The sequence below is a fragment of the Osmerus mordax genome, chromosome 18 (assembly GCF_038355195.1).
Source record: "Osmerus mordax isolate fOsmMor3 chromosome 18, fOsmMor3.pri, whole genome shotgun sequence".
NCBI classification, from domain to species: Eukaryota; Metazoa; Chordata; class Actinopteri; order Osmeriformes; family Osmeridae; genus Osmerus; species Osmerus mordax.
Window position 1 is genome coordinate 5,024,866 of NC_090067.1, and position 24,998 is coordinate 5,049,863.

General features: G+C 44.2%; 1 protein-coding gene across 1 annotated transcript; it reads left to right on the plus strand.

The window, feature by feature from the left end:
- The first annotated feature begins 16,956 nt into the window (after positions 1–16,956).
- Positions 16,957–22,636, plus strand: trib1 (tribbles pseudokinase 1). The gene is made up of 3 exons (XM_067255932.1): positions 16,957–17,637; positions 18,275–18,567; positions 21,556–22,636. The coding sequence occupies exons 1-3, from the start codon at positions 17,344–17,346 to the stop codon at positions 22,025–22,027; spliced, it is 1,059 nt and encodes a 352-aa protein (XP_067112033.1). The 5' UTR covers positions 16,957–17,343; the 3' UTR covers positions 22,028–22,636.
- Positions 22,637–24,998: the final 2,362 nt, after the last annotated feature.

Consider the following 24,998-nt stretch of genomic DNA (forward strand, 5'->3'; position numbering starts at 1 on the left):
GGAGCTGCAGTGCTGGGGAGCCTCCGCTGGGAGCTGGGGAGCCTGCGCTGGGAGCTGGGGAGCCTGCGCTGGGAGCTGGGGAGCCTGCGCTGGGAGCTGGGAGCCACCATTTTGTCTCACGACTTCATTGTCAATTGCGGATGAGTCACACTGTAGTTCATCAATCCGAAGCTACCCATGTAATAATAACGGCAATTCTGATCCTGCTGCCAGAGAGCCACACACGTAAACACACTATTCCAGAGTACAAAAATCTCTCACTATAATGGCTGGATAAAATACACGACTGACTGATTGAGCTGATAAGGTGCAAGGATGTTGTGTATCTTTAACAGAAAGGGCATGTCATATTGCTTTAAAAGGCAAATGTGTATGCAAACACATGCTCTCATTCTCACACGCACACACTCGGTTTGACTTTGGTGTGCTTTCTGTGTCACAGAGACCTGAATGGTCCGCACTAGGGTGAGTCATCGCCATAAAGTCTGTGTGTACGTGTGTGTGCTTATCTGTGTGTGTGTGTGTGTGTGTGTTGGTATGAGTCAGAGAGAGGTTGTCTATCACAGAAAAAACCCACCGGCTCTCCACCCAGCTCTTAAACAGCGAAGTAGGGGTTGCAGATGGTGACCAGCGAGACCAAGCCCAGACAGAGAGACAGGAAAGGGAAAGAAAGAGAAATTCAGTTCAACCCAGAGAGAGAGAGGGAGAAAGAGAGAGCTGTCAGAGGTCAGTCCCACCCTAAGGATACTATCTCTAACTGTGACTCTGACTCACTCTCCCCATCCCTCTGGTATCTGCAGCATGTGTCACTAGATCATATCCAGCACCCATCACTCATGCATTCGCATGACGCCCAAGCCTTCTCGTGTCTTGACATTTTCTTTGCCTACAATCGCACCAAAGCACTTAACACAGATTTTGTTCCCGAAACCAAAGTTTGACAGTGAAATAAAGCAATTTCGATTGGCACAGGCTATTTAGAGAAAACGAACACCAGTAATAAATGGATATAGGTCAAATACAATGTAATTGGATCTATTTTAATTCACGTATGATATGGGTTGACTTCTGCATCTTGCCACTAGACGGCGACGTGAAAGTAACCATGGTTCCCTCACTGTGTTACTTGTCTAAAACTGTGAGGTACACAGTGTTCTCTTCCTCTTGTTTGTAATCTCTGACTCATGTTTGCAATTCTTCCTCCTAGAAAGGAACTCGCCTGCAATCTTTCTGTCTCTCTGAGAGAATCTGCAAGTGTGCGTTTGTGTGTCTGTAGACTCACTTTAGGTAACGTCCAACAACAAAAAAGCCTTCGCCTATTTAGATTTACATTCTGCATGCAAGGATGTTAACATATAGATCAGTACATGAATCCCTCAGACTTACTCCACGGTCCACTCCACAGATGGGGATGTGCGTGCGCGAGTCTTTGTGATGGAAACCAGTGGGTTTATGTATATGTGTGTTTACACACAGCGACGCCCTACAGTAAAGTGTGTTGAATATTAATACAACGCCTGTCTGGCAGTGGTTATAAAACCGAGGGGCAGCGTAGCCGGAGTGTGACTCACCCCAACTCATTAGCAACCCAAGTCAGAAAGAAAGTCCTCCTACCACATACGAGGACAGCCCCAAATGGGTTCCCTCTTATCCCAATGCAGCTCTTTCTCTCTCGCCTACTTACTTTCCCACAATACAGTGTGTTTATTTAGCAACGCTTCCACATCCCAGGGGGATTTGAACCCGCAACCTCTTGATCGCCAGTTAGACACTCTTCCAGTGAGCTATTGTCATTCTGTAGCTTTCCCTGGATACGCTGTAATTCAGAGTGTGCATGTGAAGTGTCTTTCTAAGAAAGTCGTGTGCAGGACAAATGTCTGTGACTGAGTGTGTGTGTGTGTTTGTGTGAAAGTATGTGTGTTCCCGAAGATGGGACGTTGACCCCTTTCATAATTGTTTTTCAACTTGTATTGCGAACCCTCATTTCAGTTTGATATACTGCCTTGAATACAAAACCACAATGTACTTGTCAAGAGCCTTCTTGAAACCATTCACTAGTTCCTCTTTGCTATCCAGTCTCACACTTCTCACGTAATCTTGCACCCGTAAATTAAGCAATTGGTATCATTTAACGATGCCCACTTTCAATGTCACATCGTAAATCTCAGTGTGTGTCTGTGGAAGTGTTGTTCCTGGTTTTGCTGATTAGACAAATTAGACGGTGACACTGAGAAGCAGAATCTGTACTTCTCATTTCCTCTCTAGTGTCTGAAACCTTAGATGTCATGAATGACATGGCTCAGCTGAAATCTTGGTGCACGTCGATTATGAAGAAGGAAGTGAAAAATGCATTTCAACGCTGTGAGCGTGTGTGTGTGTACCTTTAGTACATGTGTTTCCTTGCGTGCATCAAAGCGGGCATTCTAACACTCACTTTCCAGTTTTAGCCTCACACCCCGACTGCCAAATCTATGCCGATGGCTTTTGTTGTTAATGATTTCGAAATACTCTCCGGGAGTAGAGAGAGAGATTGAAATAGGCGAGAGAGAGAGAGAGCGAGAAGGGAGGGGGGGGGGGGTAGGGGCATTGCGCAAGCTGCTTATCTGAATCTGGGATGATACAATCTGTCTCGGGGAGGCCACGAGGCTGGGAGCTCACTGCGGAAGGATTGGTGGAGCTGTCAGCATCTGTCTGAGTTGGCCCTGAACCCACACAGCTGTGTGCGTGTGTGTGCGTGCGTGTGTGTGCTTGCGTGGCTACATGTGTCTGTGTGGCAAGGGGGTGTGCCAGGTGCGTGTAGCCGGCCTAGTCACCCGGCTATGCAATGCTGTGTGTGTGTCCTTTGTGTGTTCTGAAACCTTACCTATTTGGTCAGCTACCTAGTAACTGTGTTTGTGCAGTTAACAGACCATTTCCCAACATTCAGATGTTATGCAGGATGTGCCAGTGTCTCGAGTGACATATGTCTTTGAACTAAAAGCAGCTGTCCTTTATCACTGTCGAACTATAAACGAAACGGCCTACTACATTACAGAACTAGGCATGAAATGTTAATTGAGTTTCATTCATTATCCTCCATTTCCCTGCATCAATCTGCGTGGCTGATTAAGGCAGACAGAAGACACCTGGTGCCCGCACATACGCAAAGGATCAGTCACGTCTCACCATCACACCCAGAGAGGCAGGAGAGAGGAAGAGAGAGAGAAAGAAGGTGTAGCTAGATTGCGATAGGAAGACGATGCAGGCGGAGATAAGGGTAAAAGAGAGAGAGAGAGAGACTAGAGAGACAGTGTCTGTGACAGATTTACAGTGAGACAAGCTGAGACATAAGAAAAACGTTTCTGCTGCTGAAACAGACACGGGGTCAAACCGAGGTCGACTCGACTCTAAATGCCATGAGCTGAGTCTGATGTGTGTATCTAACCACCCTGGCACAGTCTCCAAACCACCTCCATCACATGACCTTAGGGCTGGGAAGAACGTTTCCAGAGGCATGCTTCAAGTTTCTTCTAAACTCCTGCGTCTTAACTGTCTACATATCGAAACAGAGTGTGCACCTCTCTCTTTGTTCCCTAGGGAAACATGGGCCCCCAAAAAAATGGACTGAAACAAAAGCCTTGTGAAAAAGAAAGTGAAACACTAAACTGTCAAACAGGGTTGGGTCCACAACACGGCCAGCAGAGATGTCTTGTATGGTTTGAAACCTGAGCGAATCGGAGTGATGTGCTAAGTGTCTCTCAGGGACTCAGGCACATGACAGACAGCAGAGGGAGTGTGTGTGTGTGTGCGTGGGTGTGTGTGTGTGTGTGTGTGTATGGTGTGTGCGTGAGTTTGAAATTCAGCCAGGGTCTTCATGAGGTCTTCCAAGCAGTTCCCTGGCACCCCTCATTCGTACAGATGGAAGCTCTTGCTTACGCATCTGCCCACTCTATAGCCCCCTTACATGGAGTCCAAATACATCCCCTGACACATAACGCTAAGTGGTTTCAGCTAACAGCAGCCTCCCATAGCTCCAGTGGAGGGCTTTTGAGGACTATTGTGACAGGACAGTGGCTGTAGGACAGCCTGGGAATCAGCAGGGCTGCAGTTGGGAAAATGCCATGAGGATTTAGCACAAAGGAATGTGGTCCAACTCTCATGACCTCATGCCGTGCACATGTAATTGTAACTTGGTCAAATTGGACATTTTCTGAATTTGGGAGAAAAAAAGTTGTAAAACTGGATGCCTTTCTAGCTTGTTCCTCGAGCTTCGAATAATTGGAGCTACTGACTAAAAGCTGTTGGATAAGATTGTGGTGTACTTTGGAGACTGGACAAAGACAGACATTACACAAACATACACCCTCAGGCAGAGTGTTCTATCTAGACCAAACAGGCTGTGTGTTCTTTCATATTGTGATCATACTGAGGTCTGCTGGTAGTCTTGCCAACTGACAGAGCACAGACGATGCACAGTGTTCTCAGAGCTGTCAAAGCATCTCTGGTCCTAATCATTTCAACAAGTCAAAAAGCGGGAACTAGTCACACTATATTTTATATTATATGAGGGCATATAACCATATTCTGCCACATCTGATTTAGATGGAAGATTAGAAAAGAACATATCGACAGAGTTCATACACCACGGGGATGGTATTCTTCCCATGGTGTTCCCCCAGCATTGGAAGGTTCTGGAGCGCTGTGTGTGCGCGCTGTGGCACAGCCCTGTGGTTTCCGTGATAACTGCTCGCGTACATCCGTCTTGATGGGTAAACACAGCCTGCTAATCGTTGCGGAGGCTCCGGTGTGCGCGGCCTATCACAGCCACCGCAGGGCCCAGAGCTGAGGAGCGCCGGGGGGGGTTTGTTTTGGAAAATGTGGCAGCGTTGCCATGGTGCCTCTATTTGATCCTTTGTAATTAACCTAGCCCATTGATTGCGCAACACTTTCCCCTGGTTTCCGTAGCCTGTCAGCAGCTTGCCAGCATTAAACTAAATGTGCCCCTGTTTCTGTTGTCTATGTTTTGTGACTCTTTCCCATAATGCCACTGTCTCCTCACACGGTTCTCAAAGGAGCGAGACTGGAAGTCAAGTTGGAGAGCTTCAGGAAGATCTCTTCAGGGTTCCATTCAAAAAGTAGATTATATTTGAAATCTCAGATCAGCTGTATATAAAGTTCACTTTTGATATTGACATAAAAGAATAGAATGACAGGTTGCTAAATAAAACCCATTGTTCAAAAGGTTGTCATAGCATATAGGCACCTCCAGTTCCCCGGCAACACAGGCCTTTAAATGGTTTTAATGTTACCCTGCAGATTCCCTACGATGACCATCCAAAGTGACATGCTGGAGCTGAAATGTACCGTCTAACTCTCCTCTGGGTTGGCTTCAAGTTGTTTCGTTTTCAAGATTTCCAACTTTTTCTGTTACTTTCCATGATAGAACACACACAGGGCACCGTTGTGTCTATAGATATGCCCCTATTTGTTATATTATAGTGACAGACTTTCATCTTCTTCATTTTGGTATATTGGCACTCGCTTTGCCCCAGACCTAGGCAAGGCCACAACATGGCTGTCCATCTGTCCGTCTGTCCACGTGCAGGCTGCCCATCCACCCACCCATGGCAGCTTTGACCACTCTGTATTAAACTCGTAATCACACAAACCTTACCCGGCTTGTCTTAGAGTATGTTGCAGTGATGCAAGTCTTGACCTGGAGACACATGTGAGCCTTTAGCCCCTTGTACAACCCCACGTCTTAAAGACAGTTTTAGTTCTGAAGTCTGTCATCATCATAACCTGTGTGACTGTACCATGCACTTCATTGTGTGGTTAATTTAGGTAATAAAAGTGGTTTGTGTTTCTGTTTTTGGGGGTGGGGGGTCTGATGGGGCTCATTTACCTTCCGGTAAAGTGTTTACTGCTGTTTTGTTGTGGGAGTCTTTTAACAGTCACGGTTAAACAGTTGTGCAACTGGCCCATTTGCCCAGAGCAAACAGCAGCATTCTGAGAACCAGAAAAGAGGGAGGAGGTGTTTATTGTGTACGGTGTATATGTGTTTTCTGTCTCTCTATCTCTCCCTCTTTCTCCCTCCCTCTTTCTCTCTCCACAGAAAGTCACACCGCTTTAATCTACGCTTCTTGCACAATTTTGCCATGCGTTTGAAGTGCCAATTGGGCAACCGTTGGATAAAGGTTACAGACCCATTGAAAGTTCAAGGCAGCCTCTCCCTACATTAAAATGAAGAATTTATCTAGATGTGACTCATTACTGAAGGCATTTTCCTTGAGTTTTTACAGCCTTCAATTTGTATTGTACTATTCATGCAGTAGTCATGCAGTAGGTATTTAGCATATTTTAAAGGTCAACTGGGTTTGCATTTACACTAACTGGATGTAAGTATGTATTGAACTTGTAAGGACCTGTAACTTGGCTAATGCATTCCTGCATAACTAGAGAACCTTTCGTAAACCACACTAGCTAGTTAAGTTGCTGTATTTGAGAGCCTCCAGCATGAAACAGCATATGTTTTTTGCTTTCGGCTATACAAGTTGAAATGGTGACTTAAGCAATAGTCAAACATTGAATTAGCTCAACGCTCTCTGTGAAATGAGTCTGTTAACTTGAAAAGGTAACATGTAGTGAAACCAGTGACTCATCTGTGCCAACACCACAGTGTATCTGTGATGGAAAGCAAATATGGATGATGAGACAGATGCCATTCTAATGAGGTTCACCTCACTGCTAGCTGAGCAGCCACCCTGGTGCTAATGACGGTCAACACTGCGTGCGCTTGTGTTTGTGGCCGGTAGGCTCTGTATATGTGTGTGTGCTTGTTTCTGTGTGTGCATGTGGTTTGTGGTAAACAAAGCCTTATTGACAGATGCTACAAGGTTGTCACCAGACGCCGTGGAAGAGGAAGCAAGCTGAAGTTACCTTTAAACCTGGGGCCACTTTCTCACTGGTTCATATAGTTTCGATGAACAGAAAACCAAGTTAGGCACCTAGTCGCTTGTTCCCAGAGTCGTCTTTTCCGGAAATGAGACCTCTGGAAAGTCTCTGTTTGCTGATCCCATTTAGGCCTACACACATCACACATCATACTTACGAACCAGTCATTGCCTAGTTTTGAGATAACCTTGGTCGCTAAGCTTACACAGTCAATACGTACCATGATATGGGAGAGCCTGCGGATGTTTATATCATCCGTTTATCAGGAGGACTGTGTATCTGTCATCTGTTGATACTGTAGGCAGAGTGCAATGCCCATCTGACATATTTAGTGTGTGAATGTGTCCGAGTGTGAGTGCAAGTGGTTGACAATAGCTGTTTTAACAACATCTATAAACCTGACACAGGAAAGACTTCTTATTAGGGCATTATCAGTCCTTGACTGTGTATCTTCAACAATGAAAACTTGACCTGTTCGTAAATCATCGCAGTTAAACCTTTTTTTTATTTACTTTTTTTCTGACTTCTCTGAAGCCTACATATTCTATAAGGAGAAACGGAGCACTTCTCCAGCTGTTTGAGCATGTCGACCTATTAAAACCCTGAGAATCACAGCCATGTTTTCGAGTAGGCAGAATAATTACTGTACAGCATGTGATCCATTACAGCCATCATACAAATGTAGGGTTGTATTTTGGTTTGCCATTCATTTTCTGTGTTATCATATTCCCAGTAATGATGGGCTTTCGTGCACAAAAGTAATTCCTAACGCCTCTTTGCCATTTGAGTCATCGTGCACACTTACGTCTTTTGTCTAGTGAGCTGACCAAGGCCCTACCCCCAGACACAGGCAGTCTTTGAAAACGCTGCAAATTTGAAATTTAAAAATGTTCCCTCTTTGACTAAAGCCTCAGACCACACAGTGTTGAGGGGGAGTGGATGAGGGTGTAAGGAATCTTCCTCCTCTTTAATGAGCATTTCAGGTCGAAACAGGCTGTTATGCCAACCCTACAGTCTATGATAACCAAACACCAAACCAACAGACACCACTCGTGTCAGCTCAGCAACAAAGCCAAAGAAGGATGTCAGCTGCCCTGCTTTTTATTCCAAAATGGCTTCCACTGGGTTTCACATTGTACTCACTGTTGCTAATTCAGATTAATACCACCGCCCACCACCAATGCACCAAAAAATAAAATGTAAATAACTCAATCGAAAACACAAATGAATTATTTATCCTTTGACCAGCTATTAGCGTTTTTCCCAGGAACCACAAAGATCATTTATATGAGACCCCTTGCTACTTTACTAGGAAATGGGGGAGAGACATAGAAAGTTGCTGGAAAGAAGGAGAAGGAGGCGCTTTGGAAACTATCATCGTTTTAAACATAGGCATTCTCCACCTGAACAGATTTTGCATTGACAATGCACTGGTCAGGTAACCGGTGCCCCGCACTGGAAATGGAATGCGGTGATGTACACAGTGTGACGTATTCTAGATGGTCATGTACACCAATGAAAGAAAGCACTGACATGTTTAAACAAGTGAGGCCTCACCTTGCACACTGGCCACAGTTTCATTTAGAAGAGCTTTGTTGAAAGACACACTCTAAATCTGCAATGCTGGATTGTGATGATAAAATGTTATCATCACAGGTTTGATGAATAATGTGAATAGTTCCATTTTTACTTTGATGAAACATCTTGTTTCAGTCGTGTCGTTAAAGGTACATTGTCACAACTGGCGTCTCCTTGCAATGTTACAGTGCAAGGCTTACAGTAATAACACTTTATAAATGTTAGTAATAAAATGATTTCCACAGTGATGTATATTTATTAGGACGAAGAGCAACTATGTGGTATTTCATGACACACCAATAATATATTTTTTTAATAATGTATTATCATTGTATTTTATAACACCAACAGATAAGCTTCAGAAGGTCTTATATTGCCTTGTGAAACATGGATACATGTAGGCTATTGTATTGCAATGTTGAGAGAAATTAACACTATTATAACAGATTGTGATAATCCTGTTGTGACCCATGTATACACAACGAAACGTAAGGCATGCATCATGTAATTAAACATTTCACACAAACAGTCATTTTAGACCCATACCGTGGAAATCCTATAAACAAATGCACTATGAAATAGTGAAAAGTTTTATTTAATGACAGTGTTGTAAAATCAAACAAAAAACGTTATTCTCAACCTTTGGTATGTAATTTGTTTATAGTTTTGTGCTAAATTAGCTGTGTGAAAGCTGAGAGTACAGGAAACCTAATGTAAGTCAAATGAAGATCTCTGATGTTATATGAATTTCCTTCCTGTCTATTTTTAGGATTTTTGGATGACTTTTAGTATTTGTAGTATTAGTATAATACATTTTTGCAAGTAAGAAGAAAGGGTTTGTTCCAAAGATGGATGCCAAAGGGCTTGGACTTTTTAACCATTAGCAACTGTGGCACGTATCTGGTAATGTGGTGCAGCATGTTGCATGTCTTCAAACAGAACGTGAACTGCTTACTCCATGCAACCGCTGTGTGAAGGTCCGAAATGGTTTCGTCACATTGCATCAATCATTCAGGAATGCAAACACGACACGTGGCACACGCCAGAACACTTTCCTCCCTCACGTTGGACCTCCAGAAAGGGAGGTGGAAAGATGGAGAGCTGAGAGAAATAGAAGGTGTGGAAGTCAGAGAGAGAGGAGCGAGAGAGAGAGACGAGGGAAGCACACAATGAGACAATGACGGCCCAGCTCCTGGAGGGGGACGCGTCATGCTTAGTGTCACTCTCCCTGTAGGGTTTGTCTAGGCCAAACATCATGTAGTGAGGGGAATATGGAGACATTTAACCCAGGGAAAGTCACTGTCCCTGAGCTACAAGGGGGACTTAACCTTTCCTAGATCTTTGGCTGGTTCTCACGCCTGCTTACAAAACCATATATTTCAGTGTATAGCTTTGCATTTACATTTAGTCATTTTGAAGCAGTACAGGTTTGTCAGCTTACCTCTCCTGGTTACAGTCTTCCAATCAGTTTGATTAAATGCATTTGATATATGTGGCAACATGCCTGACTTGTTCTTACATGTTATCTCCAATAACTACAGAACATTTTGTTTAAGGAGTCTCTGCACCTGTATTTAATTATTTCATCGCTCAGTTACCAAAAGCCTTGATCCCCTCCAACACTGCGTGAAGCAAGCGGTGAGCGATCACGGTGGTCTTCTTGTCTTTATTTTTATATAATCCTCATTCTTTTATCATGAGCATTGCAGAAGCCTGGTGTTTTATTGCATCTTTCTACCCTTAACAGGCCAAGTGTCAGAATCCCAGTTGGTGAGTATCTCTCTCTCTCTCTCTCTCTCTCTCTCTCTCTCTCTCTCTCTCTCTCTCTCTCTCTCTCTCTCTCTCTCTTTCTGTTTCTGTGCACCCTCTTTCTCTCACACTCGCTTGCTTACTCTACCCCCTCCCCCCTCTCTCTCTCTTCCCAGCAGCTGTCTGTTTCTACTTACCTTCCAACCTCAGGGAAAAATATTTACCCCTGAAAATGAAGAGGATAACTTTCCGTCTCTTGCTTTGTTCCAGTGGCATCTGGCTTGTGTTAAGACAGCACGTCTCCGCTGTGTATGTGTGAGGTGGGATGATGAGGTTGATAGCATTAATACCAACATAGAAACAAGTAACCTTCCACTCCCTGATTGTCCTTCCTTTGCCTCAGAGGATGCCCAGTGTGGCTGCTTCCACCCGACCACAAAGCACACACACTTACTCGCACATCAAATCTCGGTGTGAGAACTTTCACCACATATTAAATAGATTTTGTTCCAGAACCACATTCAAGGCTGAGGTTATGTGCAATTTGTTGTGTGTAGGCCATTACTCCTAACTGGTTCATACCCATAGCCATTCTAATTTTCTTCGTTTACTGACCCTCTTCTATGTGCTTTACCTTGAAGTCATTCAATAGATTGCCTGAAGCTTTACGAAAGACTGTATTAAAGCCCACTCTTTACTCAGTGTGGTGGCTTTTGGCCAGACTGTTGGTCACAGTTCTTAACAGTGACAAGTTCAACCCAGGTTCAAACAACAATGTTGAATTTGAGCACATTTCCATTTGCTCTTTATTTTTTCCCCAAAACAGTTGACAGTTTTGTCTCGTGTCTCAACCACTCGTCTCGACTGGAGTTTAAAAGAGCAAAAGTGTCATCAAACTAGTTTCTTTTCATACATCTCCTGACAAGATTTCTTTCTGAAATCGAAAAGCGGTGCCTTGCTTTTCTTTTTTGTTGATGGAGCTGACTCCATCTTGTCGTGGCAGAGCTCCAGAGCAGGTTCAAGTGATTCTTCAGATCCATGGCCAGCTTCAGTGAAGGAGAACCTGTCGAATCACAGATGGAGACAGGTGGATAACTGAAAGGAGCAAGAGACGCGACAGAACACTACAGCTTCTCCGGTACCTCCGAATTACAGAAATAAGAAAACACATTGATAAAAAAAAAAAAACACGCTGAACACGATTGAACTGAATCATGTTTCACATTTTTTATTCATGTGTTTCTTGTTGCTGTTGAGGTAAGTGTAGATCGTGTGAAGCCTAAACATTTGATGTGTTAACTGAGCCGAGCTATTTTGATAGTGGCAAGAATAGACTGGAAACACTTTGTCCGGGTGATGGTCAGTCACGACTCTCCTCAAGTGTTCCTTGATGTGTGTGTGTGTGTGTGAGAGAGAGAGAGAGAGAGAGAGAGAGAGAGAGAGAGAGAGAGAGAGAGAGAGAGAGAGAGAGAGAGACTGAAAGAGGAACCTGACAGCCTTACAAAGCATCTGATTAATATGAATATGCACACACAAACCCTCACACACACACACATCCGGGGGTGACAGAGTGGCTGGACATGACAGCTCACGCCTGCACTCTCTATTATTACTACTATTATGAACAATAATGCACATTTCCTCCCTCATTAATGACCTCAGCCCACACAATAACATTACACCGACAGGCCTGCAGTTCAGCTACAGACATATCTGTATGTGTAATAGAGCTGTCTGGCGAACTGAAGGATGGGTGACTAGTTAGCTGGTTGGCTGGCTTGTAGATTGGTTAGGTGGGTGACTTCCCAGCCAGCTTTTTGTTCTTTTTTTGTATAACTGACTGTCTACTTAATGGCCTGACTGGCTCGAGTGAGTATGTGAGGGAGTGACTGGTTGACTGTTTATAAGGTTGACTAGTGAACTGACTGACTGACCAGTGACTCAGTTAACTGGCTGACTGATTGTTACTGGAAGACTGACTGGCAGTTAACTCACCCTCACTGCCTCACTCTGAGACACACACTCCTTAGAATGTCATTACTTGTGGTCGTGACTATCATGCACCTGGTGATAGGAAGACTCAATAAAGTCCCTCATTGGGTATTTTGAGAGGAGACTAATGGTGGCAGCGACACTCTCAATCAAATGGTTTGTCTTGTGGACATACGTACATACACTGTCTCTCTATTCTCAGAAACCGTAGCCCTCAATCGCTTGGTAGTGTTTCCAGATACATGGGAAAGAATTGGCCAGTGCTTTCATGGGATTATGTGAGTAAATCGCCTTCTACAAAGTGGAGCAGCGCTGAGAGCCATTGAAATCCTATTACATGGGATATTATCCCCCAATTAATTGCCTTTTGAATGGTGAGCCCTCTCTCTCACACACACAATTTCGTTCTCTCTATCTCTCCCACTGAAACAAATTGAGTGAGGGAGTTTGACTTTTTTGCCAAATGGGGGATGATTCCAGACCATATTCTGTCTTCTATCTTACTTTCTCTATATGGAGTATAGGAGGAGTCTGGACTATATCCATTCCATATTCAACAATTTAAACCTTCTAGTTCATTAAGGTAGACTACTCGAGGAGTTTGGACTCAATTATTTGAGTACAAATACTTCTTTTGTAGGATGGTTCTAATTCACAACAACTCTCTCCCTCTCCCTCTCTCTCTCCCTCTCTCTCTCTCTCTCTCTTTCAATCCATAGGATCATGTGAAGTCACACTGTGATGCAATGGCCGGAGGACTTTGTTTTCCCAGTCATTACTGCTGAGAGAGTGAGAGTGTTGAAATAAGAGATAGGCAGAGGAGTTCTGAGCTCATTTCTTTTGAAATTGTCCTTAACTTCCGTGAGTGGCCAAAGGTACTGCTGGTTTGTCACCATCATCATTACCGTCTCCATCATCATTACCATCTTTCCAGATTATGATCATGGGTTTAATGTTCCCGGCCATAAGATGCAAGACGTTTCTGTCTACATACTGTCCAGTACATATTGAACAGGTGAACACCTGCACGATGTTCTCAGCTACAATTCAATTCAGTTCAACATCTTTCCTGTCAGAAACACATACTGTATATGTTGTTTAACACCGCTTTTCCTCTTGTCATGAAGCCAGAGTCTGTGGGCTTGAAGACGAAGATGCAGTCTGTACACTCACTTTCAACCAACGTTGTGATCCCCAGAGAGTCTGATGCACCCTTGCACCAGACTGACAGATTCTCACACTACTTCCACATTCCTGTCGTAGTGACATCATAATACGGCCCCAACCAAAACCAGAGGGGGAAGGGGTTTACCCAGGGGGGGGGTTACCCTCACAGATTTGCTAGTGAAACAGCTGGTTTAACATCCTTTCGATTGGCCAACGCACTCATTCTCCACACCGCCACTTCCTGTTTGCAACAGGAAAAGCAGTGAGTCATCGCCCAGTGGCTCTTTGGCAGTGATGTCATTAGGCTGCCAACGAGAGACAGTATGATATACTGTGGTGGCTTATGATGTGGTCGCTGTCATTTTTAGACTTCTCTTTTATTCACTGACCGTCACATTTACTGTCATTTGTTTCTGGTATGTTTTTTTAAAGGATCTTCGGGAACGGCCACGCTAAGCCCACGTTGCCCTGGTCTAGCAGAATTTTTACGCTCCTAATTGTTTCCCAGAAGATCGCTGTCTGAGAAGAAACTAAGGAAACGGCTGATTAAAATGCTTGTGATGACGTGTACAGTGGTAGATAGATATCCAACAACACATACTCCCACACAAACATTTTTACAAATCTGACAGGGAAAATGATCTGCTCTAATTATCCTGTCAAAGGATAGAAAGATGGAATATAGGCCTGGAGGAGGAGTCTGCCGTACGTCCACATCAAAATAATTTCAACCTTCTGGTTCAGTCAGGTAGACTTGGGGAATAGTTTAGCAGAAATGATTTATTGACCGAGTATGATATTTTGCTGAATAGCTGTGCTTCAGCTCACTGCCTGAGAAATCCCACAACAATGGGGTGTCTATACCTGTGTGTTTTTATTACCTGTGTGTTTTTATCATGCAGAAAAGTGCTGGAAAGTGCTTGCAATCTCAGGACTTCTTGATGCACGCTGTCCCAAAAGCCAGAACGAAAATGGGAAGAAGGGCTTTTATGTATTGGGCACCCTTATCATCGAATGTGTTGCAGAATGATTTAAAGCTCAAAGAACTGATACCACTTCTGCTTTTAAATCTAAAATGAAAGAAATAGAGGCAGGTTCCCAAAAATGGCAATGTTTTTAAATTACCTAGGTCACGTAACTGACTCTTAGTTTTATTTTATTTTTCTCATTTTGTGTTCTTCTGTCTATACCTATGTTTTTTTATGTTGCCTGTCTTGGCCAAGTCTCCCTTTAAAAATAGATTTTTAATCTCAATGGGACTCCTGGTAAAATAAAGGATACAAAATAAAATAAGAAATATTAGGCTACAATCCAAAATGTTGACTGCTTGGACTAACTCTTGAGAGTCCTTGCAGACATTGATCCCTTTCTTGTCAGATAAATACAGTTTATTGTGGTTGGTAACAAATTATGTTTCTGCCTTAGTTTATTGTAGGTAGCGTTCAATCCTTCAAGCCTTTACAAGTCCCTGTGTGTTCCATACAGTACTCACCCTGCTCTCCAATTAGATCTGTTTCAGCACACAGGGGTCAAAGTTCAACTATTATTACTATGGAGATGTCTTGTGTGTCTATGTCAGATGCACAACCTTAAGCCTCAAGTAGACAATAATTTCCACCCATTCTGGCTGACAGCCACATCAGATTGAGCTATTCGCAGTCAAGGCGATCAATTTCCACTGTCTCTCCACTGGCAATGGTGAGTGAGTCAGCTAATTATACCTGACCTGAAAAGTGTTTTCTCACCTGAATCTCTCTTAAATGCGACAAACATTCACACATACAGGACAAGACATTTTACATTTGTAAAAACAAACCCTCACACATGCATACACCACAACCTATGCAAACACCACGATGTTACCACAACCAGCACACTACATCCACACACTTGGTGTTCCACAACATAATTCCTGGCCCACACATTATGTGTTCCACAACCACAATAATGCATACACACACACACACCCATTATCCTTGTCCAATCGTGAAAACTAGCCCTTCACAAAACTAACCAGCTCTCTCGCTCTGTATTTTCAAACAAACTCTCGTTTACATGGCAATTCATATGCCAAACTGAACGACAAAGCGCGAGAGAGAGAAAGAGAGAGAGAGAGACACACACAGAGAGAGAGAGAGAGAGAGAGAGAGAGAGAGAGAGAGAGAGAGAGAGAGAGATGTGTGATTAGAAACCTGTTTGCTGCCTGCTCCCTGGCATGACAAGCACAAGCGTCAGTGGGGTGACTCACCTACTGTACTGTAGCGAGGCGACCACGCCACAAAGAATGCAGTAGCCTCTAAAAATAACTGCATCCCCAGTCCTGTTGAACTGAACACAACTTTCATCCTTATTTGGATCATTGACTGGCAATAGCTTCATGTACACATTCAGAGAGCACACACATAGTACATACACACACAAAGGACATACACTGGAACACCAGTTGCAGCTATAGTGAATGTTCAGGGTGGTGAGAAAAATCTCTGGTGAAGTGTTAGGGTGATCCTTGCATGCTCACTGCTCTGTGATCAGGGTTACATTGTCCCACCAAAAATAATGACGCTGGTCTTGCAGAGGGTGCACTGATCTAGGGTCTGTGCTGTTTTACTCTGGAGCACCCTATTAGAAACTGGCGGTTTAGCTTGGTTGTTTGTTGGACAATTGCCCGTTTGTTTTTGTCATTGAGATTGGGTTGACTGAAGCTCACATCAATGACCAGTAAGTCAGAAGAACTGCTGGCTGTCTCCTTTTGAGGTCAGAATTGGTGTGTAAGCAAAGTATCCACCAGTGTATGGTTTACAATATCGTTTGTTCTTTGTGGTTTTGGGTTGAGTTGCGTGGAGTTTTTGGGGAATACACCGTCCATACAGACTATAATTTGGTTCACAAGAAAGCGGGTGATTTTATTGTGCATGCTAAGCCTGTACCTTGAGGTAGAAAAGGCCAGGACTCACGTGGATCCAGTGTGCGAGCACTAAACATGTATGGGATGAGTCATAGAGGAAACAAGCACACCAATACTGTACGTGAACATACCTGTGTGGAGTGTTTGTATCTAGCGTAGCATTTGACATTATTATTAACATTACAGACCGTATTCCACAGGACTGTAGTCAGTGTGAATTGCACGGTTACATAAATGGGGAACATTTTCATGTTTTCCTGTGAAGAGGAACTCTCGAAATCAAGAACTGTCAAATGTCTGACACTGCGTTTTGATGGGAAAGAAGGGACGATTTATACATTATGTATTTCCCGATTTCCCTCACGTGGTTTGATTTCCCAATATCACAAAATTATGTAGTATGCTATTTACAAAAACGTCCCATTAACGTTGCCTAATTTACGTGGTCTTGTGTACAGTAGACTAATAGCCAATCAGTGGTCCGGTGCAGATAAAAAGGCTACTGAATCAAACCGGCAATTCTAGAATTCATTTACGCGAGCCGAGCAGAATTGGAGTGGCTTGTGAGGATTGCTCAATCGTTGTGTGTCATTGAAGAGGCAAGACCGGGCGGAGTTCCAGTTGCACTGCTTTAGCGCCGGGCTTTGAGAATCAACACCAATGCTCTCACTGCGAGACGGTCTCTCACTGGGTTAGCGGGGCAGACCTACGCTCAGAATTTCTCACCAAAAAGTACAGCGCGCTTTCACGGGCCATCTGCGTTCAGAGAGACGAAGTGGAACCCGTAGAGGAATATCGCCGAAGACAACACAGACAGAATCTGAGACAAGTTGGAAGGAATATATTGTTTTATCGCGATGCATGCATAAATATTTTTCCAGTGACAGATCGATCACCTTGCTGTTTAATGCCAACCAAGAACTGCTATATGGATTGTGCAATTTGTAAATTGTCTCGGTGATCCCACGGAACAGACTGACATTGTTTTCACGCGTAGCTGATCTACTTTGTTTTTCACGATGAACATTCAGTGGAGTAGTCCGATGGCTTGTACCCGCACTGGAAGGTTGGGACATAAACGGGTGGACTCTGACGAGCCGGTCTCCAAATGCGCCAGGCTTAGCGACTCATCGGGTGACGCTGGACTGCTCGGTAGCTCACCGGGGTCCCCGGTCTCCACCATCCCCGTAACTGATCCTGCAACCCATCAAGGTCCGCTACGGATCGGTCCGTTTTTACTTCTACCTCTGGCCGATCGAGAAGGAATGCACAGCGCTTTGAACATGGACTCGGAAGAGGAGCTTGTCTGCAAGGTTGGCGAGGAACTATTCATTGTGCAATTTCTTTTAATGAATGCTGTTTCCATGATGTCATGGGTTGCTCAAATTTGCAATTGCGTAAAATGTGACGAGATTAGCTGAATATTTGTAAACCTAAACGATTACAAGAAATGCCATGACTCTGTAAGCCTATATAGCCTAATTATAATTGCACATAGTCTCGTTAACATCCAATTAAACACGTCAGTTAAATCACTGTTACTGAGCAGACTCGTTCTCCAATTAGGCTACACTTTGGAAATTATAACAGCCTATCATCTGGCTGGATCGGTTCACCTGCCATTAGAGCTAACGTAGGCTATGACTTCCCATACCGTGTCTATCAACTCCAGTCATCAGTATACACGTCACTGACATGCCACGCCATCCACGAATATGCAATGCAAACAACTAAATAGAAGTGGGAGGCCATGAGGCATGATGAGTGCGCAAAAGCCCAACCCAGTGTAATTGAATTACGTTTCGGTTGTTGTTGTTAATGCAAGGCACAATTCAATTGAGCCTTTCTTTACAGACTTAACACAACTCAAACACCAAAACATGAACTCTTTCTCTCCTCCCTTCCAGTTGGTTGTTCATCAAGCATGTTTTCGGTTTCTCCCTCTCTCAGGTTTTTGACATGAGCGTGTATCAGGAAAAGGTGAGAGCCTATACTTCTCTACCGGGACACAAGAACGTCGCCTTCATCCGAGACATAGTCCTGGGCGAGCGCAAGGCCTACGTCTTCCTGGAGAAGGACCACGGCGACATGCACACGCTGGTCAAGAGCTGCCGAAGGCTGGACGAGGAGCGGGCGTCCGGTCTCTTCCACCAGGTGGCGTCAGCGGTCGCCCACTGTCACCAGGGCGGCGTGGTCCTCGGGGACCTGAAGCTTCGCAAGTTTGTGTTCTCTGACGAGAAAAGGTAAGAGGGAGCTCACAAACATTAGGGGGTTTTAGTGAGTTTGACTCATGTGCTTCTCCACTCCCGGTATCAAAAGTTTCTCTTCCTGGTCAGTACCAAGGAATGCTTGGTACCGACAAGGAAGAAGGAAGTGTGAGTCACGTGACAGAATGTGGGTTCCGTTTACATGGAATTCTGGTTATTCTTTCGTTCTCAGTGGTGCAGTAGTTTTGGGTTTAAACGCCAAATATGACACAGCTGTCACTTCCTTGTTTATGCATTTCATGGTCCTTGAATAACACAGGTAGCCTATCATAAACAGGTTTCACAATGTTGTCCTATCTCAGGCCCCTTACATGATTTTGTCAACGAATCAACTGGAACTTGATTAGATAAGCCGGGAGTGCTTGTTCAGGAATCACTACGGCTTGTGCAACAGTTGGAGGAAACATGAACCAAGATTCTACCAATAAGGCAATTATGCGTAGGCCTACACTGATATGATCAGTTTGTCTGGATCTAGACAGAGCACCCAGACACCAACAGCAGGAGGCATGTGCGTGTTTGCGCGCCAATCGAGTGGGTGTTTAATTGTCAGTGTGAGACGAGCCTGGGAACAGGGAGAGGGAGACTGAAAGAAATCTGGCTTGGGTTATAGCCATAGACTAACTATGAAATAGTAGACTACAACCTACTTTGTACACCATATTTACCTACATTTAATTCTAACTTTATTGATTAAAGGGTGTTCTGTGCCTATGCCAAATAGGCCTATTGACGCAGTGGTAATTGTAGTCTACAATTATTCCACAATAAAATAGGTAGAGAAATACAAAGGTAGGCAGTCCAACCAGAGCTTTATTTGTCAGAAGGAGATTTGACACAATGTGATTGCTGTAGCCTGTTGAGACACCATAATGCATTCACAAAACCAGGTGCAAAGTTTGTATCTGTTTTTGCCAAACGAGGTAATTCAAAGAATTACGTGTATGTTTATTTATAGGGTTAATATGTGTCACCTTTTCCTGATACTTAAATGTTTGGTTTCATTTCAGAATCAAGAATGAGCAAATATCAGTCTAAAGAATAGTTTAACATGACACTTATATTATTAATTAGTGTCTGATAAAATGAGGATAAGTCTTCGGTTTATGGAAATTAGCCACATATTTTAGTATTTGTTGTGCTCTCTGGTACATCTTTGTGTAGCCTACTCTTAAGAGTAGACTATATACAGTATATAGTATATACTATATACTAGTATATATACTAGTATATAGTATATATATACTAGTATATATATATACTATATATACAGACTATATACATACTGTATACAGAATATGACAATTACACAACTCCAGGTCAAGCATACAAAACTATTTGCCACCTCTTCCTCCACGCGTCAATCTATTTTCGGTAAAACTCTTGCTCTTTCAATAAGCGAGCTTTCAATAGGACTGCAGAGCCTCAGGGACAGTCCGTTGCAACATCCACATTCTCTCGCCGTGACCTTTTGAGAGCAAGGGCAGAGTGGACTAATGAAAGCAGACAGCCAGCGTAAGAGAAGAGACTTGGGAGTCGCACCACTGGTAGAAATACTGGTGGAGGAATGAGTCACGCGTTAAAGCGAGCGGCCAGGCAAACATGTTAGCGGTTATTAACCGGAGGCGGAGGGGAGGGAGACAATGGACAGATTTTTGCCGAGCTGTTGACATAGGTCCTCCTGGTGAGCCGTTGACATTGCGCATCCAACTTGCTTTCTGGATCCGCTCGACCCTGTTGACCCATGGCGTTCAAAGAAAATAAACATTGGATGACACAGGTCTCTGCATGCCTGCCTGGGCACGTAACATATCAGATTGTATACTGTAGTCTTTAACCTGCTGATGCACCTGGCTGGCAAATCAATTCGATTTCAAAATCTATACTTTGATTGTGGTTTGTTTGAACTTTAATCTAACAAATTTATGTTTGTTTCTGTTTTGCTGTAATCTGTGTGAATAAAAGCAGAAAACGGACATTTTCAATCATAGTGAGACTACTAAAGGTTAAGGACGATGATGATAATAATAATAATAATAATAATATTAGATTGTCAGTTCGTTTTGCTGCTACCTATTATTTAACCAATCGAATCGAAAAAGGATGTAACTGCATCGGAAGTGCACCATAAAATGGGCTTTTGTTTATCTGCTTCTATCTCCGTCAATACTTGGAGCAGTTAGAATACCAGGATGACTCGTGTTGCGAAACATGTTATGTTCTATCGTCGACCCAGCCTTCCCACGTGTCACTAATGCAACAGCAGCACAGTTGGGGTGTAATTATGGGATGGTGGACGCCAAGAGCCACAGACCCAGGTGCAGTTCGATAGCTCCGTCTTGAAGAGATACATCCTCTCTTCTCCTCATGGGGATGACTCACTCTCTCCTCTCTCTCTCTGTCTCTCTCTCTGTAGTGGGGGGGGCTAGTAGTGTGTCTTACAGCACACTATTGCACTGTGATGAAACTCCACACTGTCTGTCTTGGATGTGTGTTGACAGAACTGAGTGCGCGTGGACGTGTGCCCTAAGGTAGTTGGTAGCTCGTGTACTACGGCAGCTGTTTCTGACCATACCAAAATGGTGTGCACATTTTCCAACATTTAAACTGTGACTGGGGTGTCACAGATCTCCGAGATGTTTCACTTATCACCGTGTTAAACGCAATCCTTGTCAAGAACAGAAAGCCCTGCTCAATGCCATCACCAACAGATGTTGGCACTTGTGAGAGATTATAACTATGAATATGTGAATAAACATGTTCCTCAAACATCTCAATCCCAAATTGCAAGGTAGAAGGTTGTGCATTTTATAATAATCTTGTTTATCTCCCAGCAGAAGCATTGATAAAAGCAGTGTAGCAAAGCTCGTATAAAACGGCTAATCCCAACCCCACAAACCCATCAATCCTTTTCCTAATCTGGTAGCACCCTCTAACCATTCCCCCTGTTTTCTCTGCTGCCAGGACCCAGGTGAAACTAGAGGGTCTGGAGGACTGCCGCGTGCTGGAGCACCCGGACGACGACCTCCTGTCCGACACGCACGGCTGCCCCGCCTACGTCAGCCCCGAGATCCTCAGTGGCTCGGCTCCGTACTCGGGCAAGGCGGCCGACGTCTGGAGCCTGGGGGTCATGCTGTACACCATGCTGGTGGGGCGCTACCCCTTCCACGACCCGGACCCGGCCACCCTCTTCTCCAAGATCCGCAGGGGCCAGTGCTGCCTGCCGGAAGGCCTCTCCCCCAGATCCAAGTGCCTCCTGAGGGGGCTTCTGAGGAAGGATCCGTGGGAGCGACTCACGGCTGCGGAGGCGCTCAACCACCCGTGGTTCCGCGCCCCATCCTTGGGGGAAACGCAGCAGGGCGAGCAGGATGTAAGCTTGGGGGAACAGACTGTACCTTCCTTCCATGTGGACGAGGAGGCCGATCTGTTCTCGTGATAGACCCAACACACTGGTGCTGACACAAGACAGACCCCCCCCCCCCCCCAAAAAAAAAAAAAAAACACAGAATCTTAAGGGATGTTTTGCCGACGTCTGCACTTTTTCCGAGCGCCACGTTGGTCACTGCGTACCGTCGTGTCTGTACGTACAGCTTTTGTTCCGAGTACTGTATTTGTCGTTATCTGTGTTAGCAAAAGGGCATTTGTACACAATGATTGTTGTGCATAGTGTGTACGTTTGTGCGTGAGTTCACAAATCATTTGGTGCTATGAAAAAAAAGACGAAATAGAAGGAAAAAAAAAAGAAGCTCACGTGACGAGCCTGTACGAGCGGCTCGTCCGTATAAAGCCGGCACTGGAGGCTGTAGAGGAGTGAGAGAGAGGAGGGGTGTCGGTGCCGTCGCTAACCCTTTCCCTGAGTCCCCGGGATTCAGAAGGCATTAAACGAGGAGCCGAGAAACGAGGAGACAGAGCTGTGAGCTTCCTCCCGTTCCCCAGGCCAGAGGCACACGACTGACTCACCAACAGACTGCTGGGGAGAAGAAGAAAAGAAAAGAAAAAAACATTAGCTCGATGGCTCACCGCTAGGCTGGCAGAGAGACAGAGATGGGGGATGACTTTACGTGTCGCACACAGAGCGCTCTGACAGAGAGAAACACCAGACTGAAAGCTTATAAATGGGATGGTTGATAACACGGCAGCAGGGGAGAGTAAAGGGTGAGAGTTCTCTGACTGAGATGAGGGAACTTTTCATGTGATGCACATGCTAACCTGCCTCAGGGGGAGGGACGGAGGTGTGGCTTGTTCACTCAAAAATGTATTTTTTAATTTCACAGCTGTGCATAATCTCTACCCTGCAGTAGCTTGCAATACTAACCTCAAGGATATTTTACCCATAAGTCATAACAGGTTTCCATGGTCTGAATCATGTTAAAAACCAAACTGCACCAGGACTTTGCCTTATAGACGTGAAACACATAAATTGTAAAAAAAAAAAAAACAAGAAATGACATTTGTGATCTTGTCTTTTGCTGCACAACCTTTTGGTGAAAATCCATTGGGAGAAACATACATTCTTTCGTCTCAGAGTGTGTGTGGAGTTGGTGCACCATGTGTCCTATCAGACTGACCTTTTCCAAGCATTAAGCTCTTCTGGTTTATGCTGATAGCACACTTTTGATCTATGTCAATCCTCTGAAATACTATAGCAGCCAAGCTAACCAGAGTCCAAACACAGCCTGTGCTTAGATACAGTGTGAGAACATGTACCAGAACATGAGTCCTTGGTGTAGAGGTTAGATGACCACGCAAAAGTCAGTAAATAGAATGATCCGAAAAGACTTGCGAGCTTGTGTTTGCTTGCCCAATTGACCACTTATATCCCTAAACGTAGAGGTATAAACCCTTTGGGAGATGCAGAAGAACCAGTGTCTAACACGGAAGCTCTGACACGAAACATGCAAATCCGTGTTCAAGCCTCATTCATGTTTATGAGGAACCTGAAGTACCATGTGTTCTCCCTGCTTGCCCGACCATAATATTTGAGGTCTGACGCAACTTTTCAGTTAACCTAGAAGACACTGCAGTGTCAACGTCCATTTCTGGACTGTAAATACGCCAAACAGGGTTGCAAAGCCGTACCTCTCATTATGTTCTTTAAGCTGCGTAAATGCATATTTGAAGACATTTTCAGCAGGGGTGGTTTCAATGGTGGTTTCATGACAGAGTTATGACAATGACTCAATACCTTGGCATATCAATGATATCATTTTGGTCTCAGAATATCAGTGAATAGTGTACTTCTATCGCACCACTGAACTGTCGATCCATTGAGACATTCATGACGGTTGATCGATGATAGTGATGTTCCAAGTGCTTAACTAAACTGCTTTTCATGTTTTGTTTATGTACAATGGCCAGTACTGTTTTTATTGATGTTCGGCCAAACTCTAGACTTCAGTATTTTCCTTTTTTTTCCTCTAAACCTTTTAGTAGAACATGTTTCTCAGAGAAGTGCTGTTGGATAGAGTGAGTCACATGTGCATGGCATGTGAAGTTAACTGACACGGGTGCATCATGTTCAAATTGCACTGTGAATTACTTTATGTATTTGTGACATAGCCTCAAGGGACTATTGGTCCACATAGGTTACAAAGACAATTATGTGTTGTGGGATTAAAAAACAAGTGTACATATACATTTTAAATGTGTGAGAAATTGAATAAAGATGACTTTATATACAGTATATATATATAAATATATGCCTATACGAGTGATGGTTTTTTGTGCGCATACAGAACACAGAGGCATGCAAGAACACATTCAAGAACACCGTTCAGCATGTATGAGCAAACATAAAACCACCTGCTCACTGTAGATAACCCCTGCTCTATACACAGCCAAAGTACATCAGATATCCACGGAGTATAACATGACAGTTCCAATTAGAAAGGATTTCAGATAAGAAATGTTTTAAGAAAGGGATGTTACAATATTCACACTTAAGACACACTTGTGAGTCATTGACCTACTTCTGCATTTTGTGTCTGGTGAACACTGCTAAAAACAAGCAGGCCTGCAACTGTAGGCCCCTCGCCTCGCTCCACGGGAGGAGTCTGTGGCGTTGTGTAGTCAGACCAACGAGTGCCAGGTATCTTATGATTATATAGACCCTGGCGGTTGCGTAAGCGCCCGATTGGGGCCAGGATTAGGTATCAACAGAGGGTAGCTGAAGCGTTTCCGTTGCTGGGTGCCTGCCAAAGAGCATCGCACGCCATAGCCGAGCAGTTACCTAACATGTCAGAGCCAGTCCCCTGAGAGTGACGGACGACCCGATAAGTAGTTTGGATGAGGGCTGGCGCGAAAAGTGATTGGTTGTAGTACGTGCGTGACTGAACTGTGTATTTGTCAAGTGTCCAGTGATACCTGTCGACTGTGTGTGGTCCCCAAGGAGACACCTGAGACCTTGT

Bases quoted from the DNA above. Each gene is read 5' to 3' on its own strand.
- trib1 (XM_067255932.1), top strand. From the start codon at position 17,344: ATGAACATTCAGTGGAGTAGTCCGATGGCTTGTACCCGCACTGGAAGG. The intron at 17,638-18,274 runs GTTGGCGAGGAA...TCCCTCTCTCAG, and splicing joins AAGAGGAGCTTGTCTGCAAG to GTTTTTGACATGAGCGTGTA. The intron at 18,568-21,555 runs GTAAGAGGGAGC...CTCTGCTGCCAG, and splicing joins GTGTTCTCTGACGAGAAAAG to GACCCAGGTGAAACTAGAGG.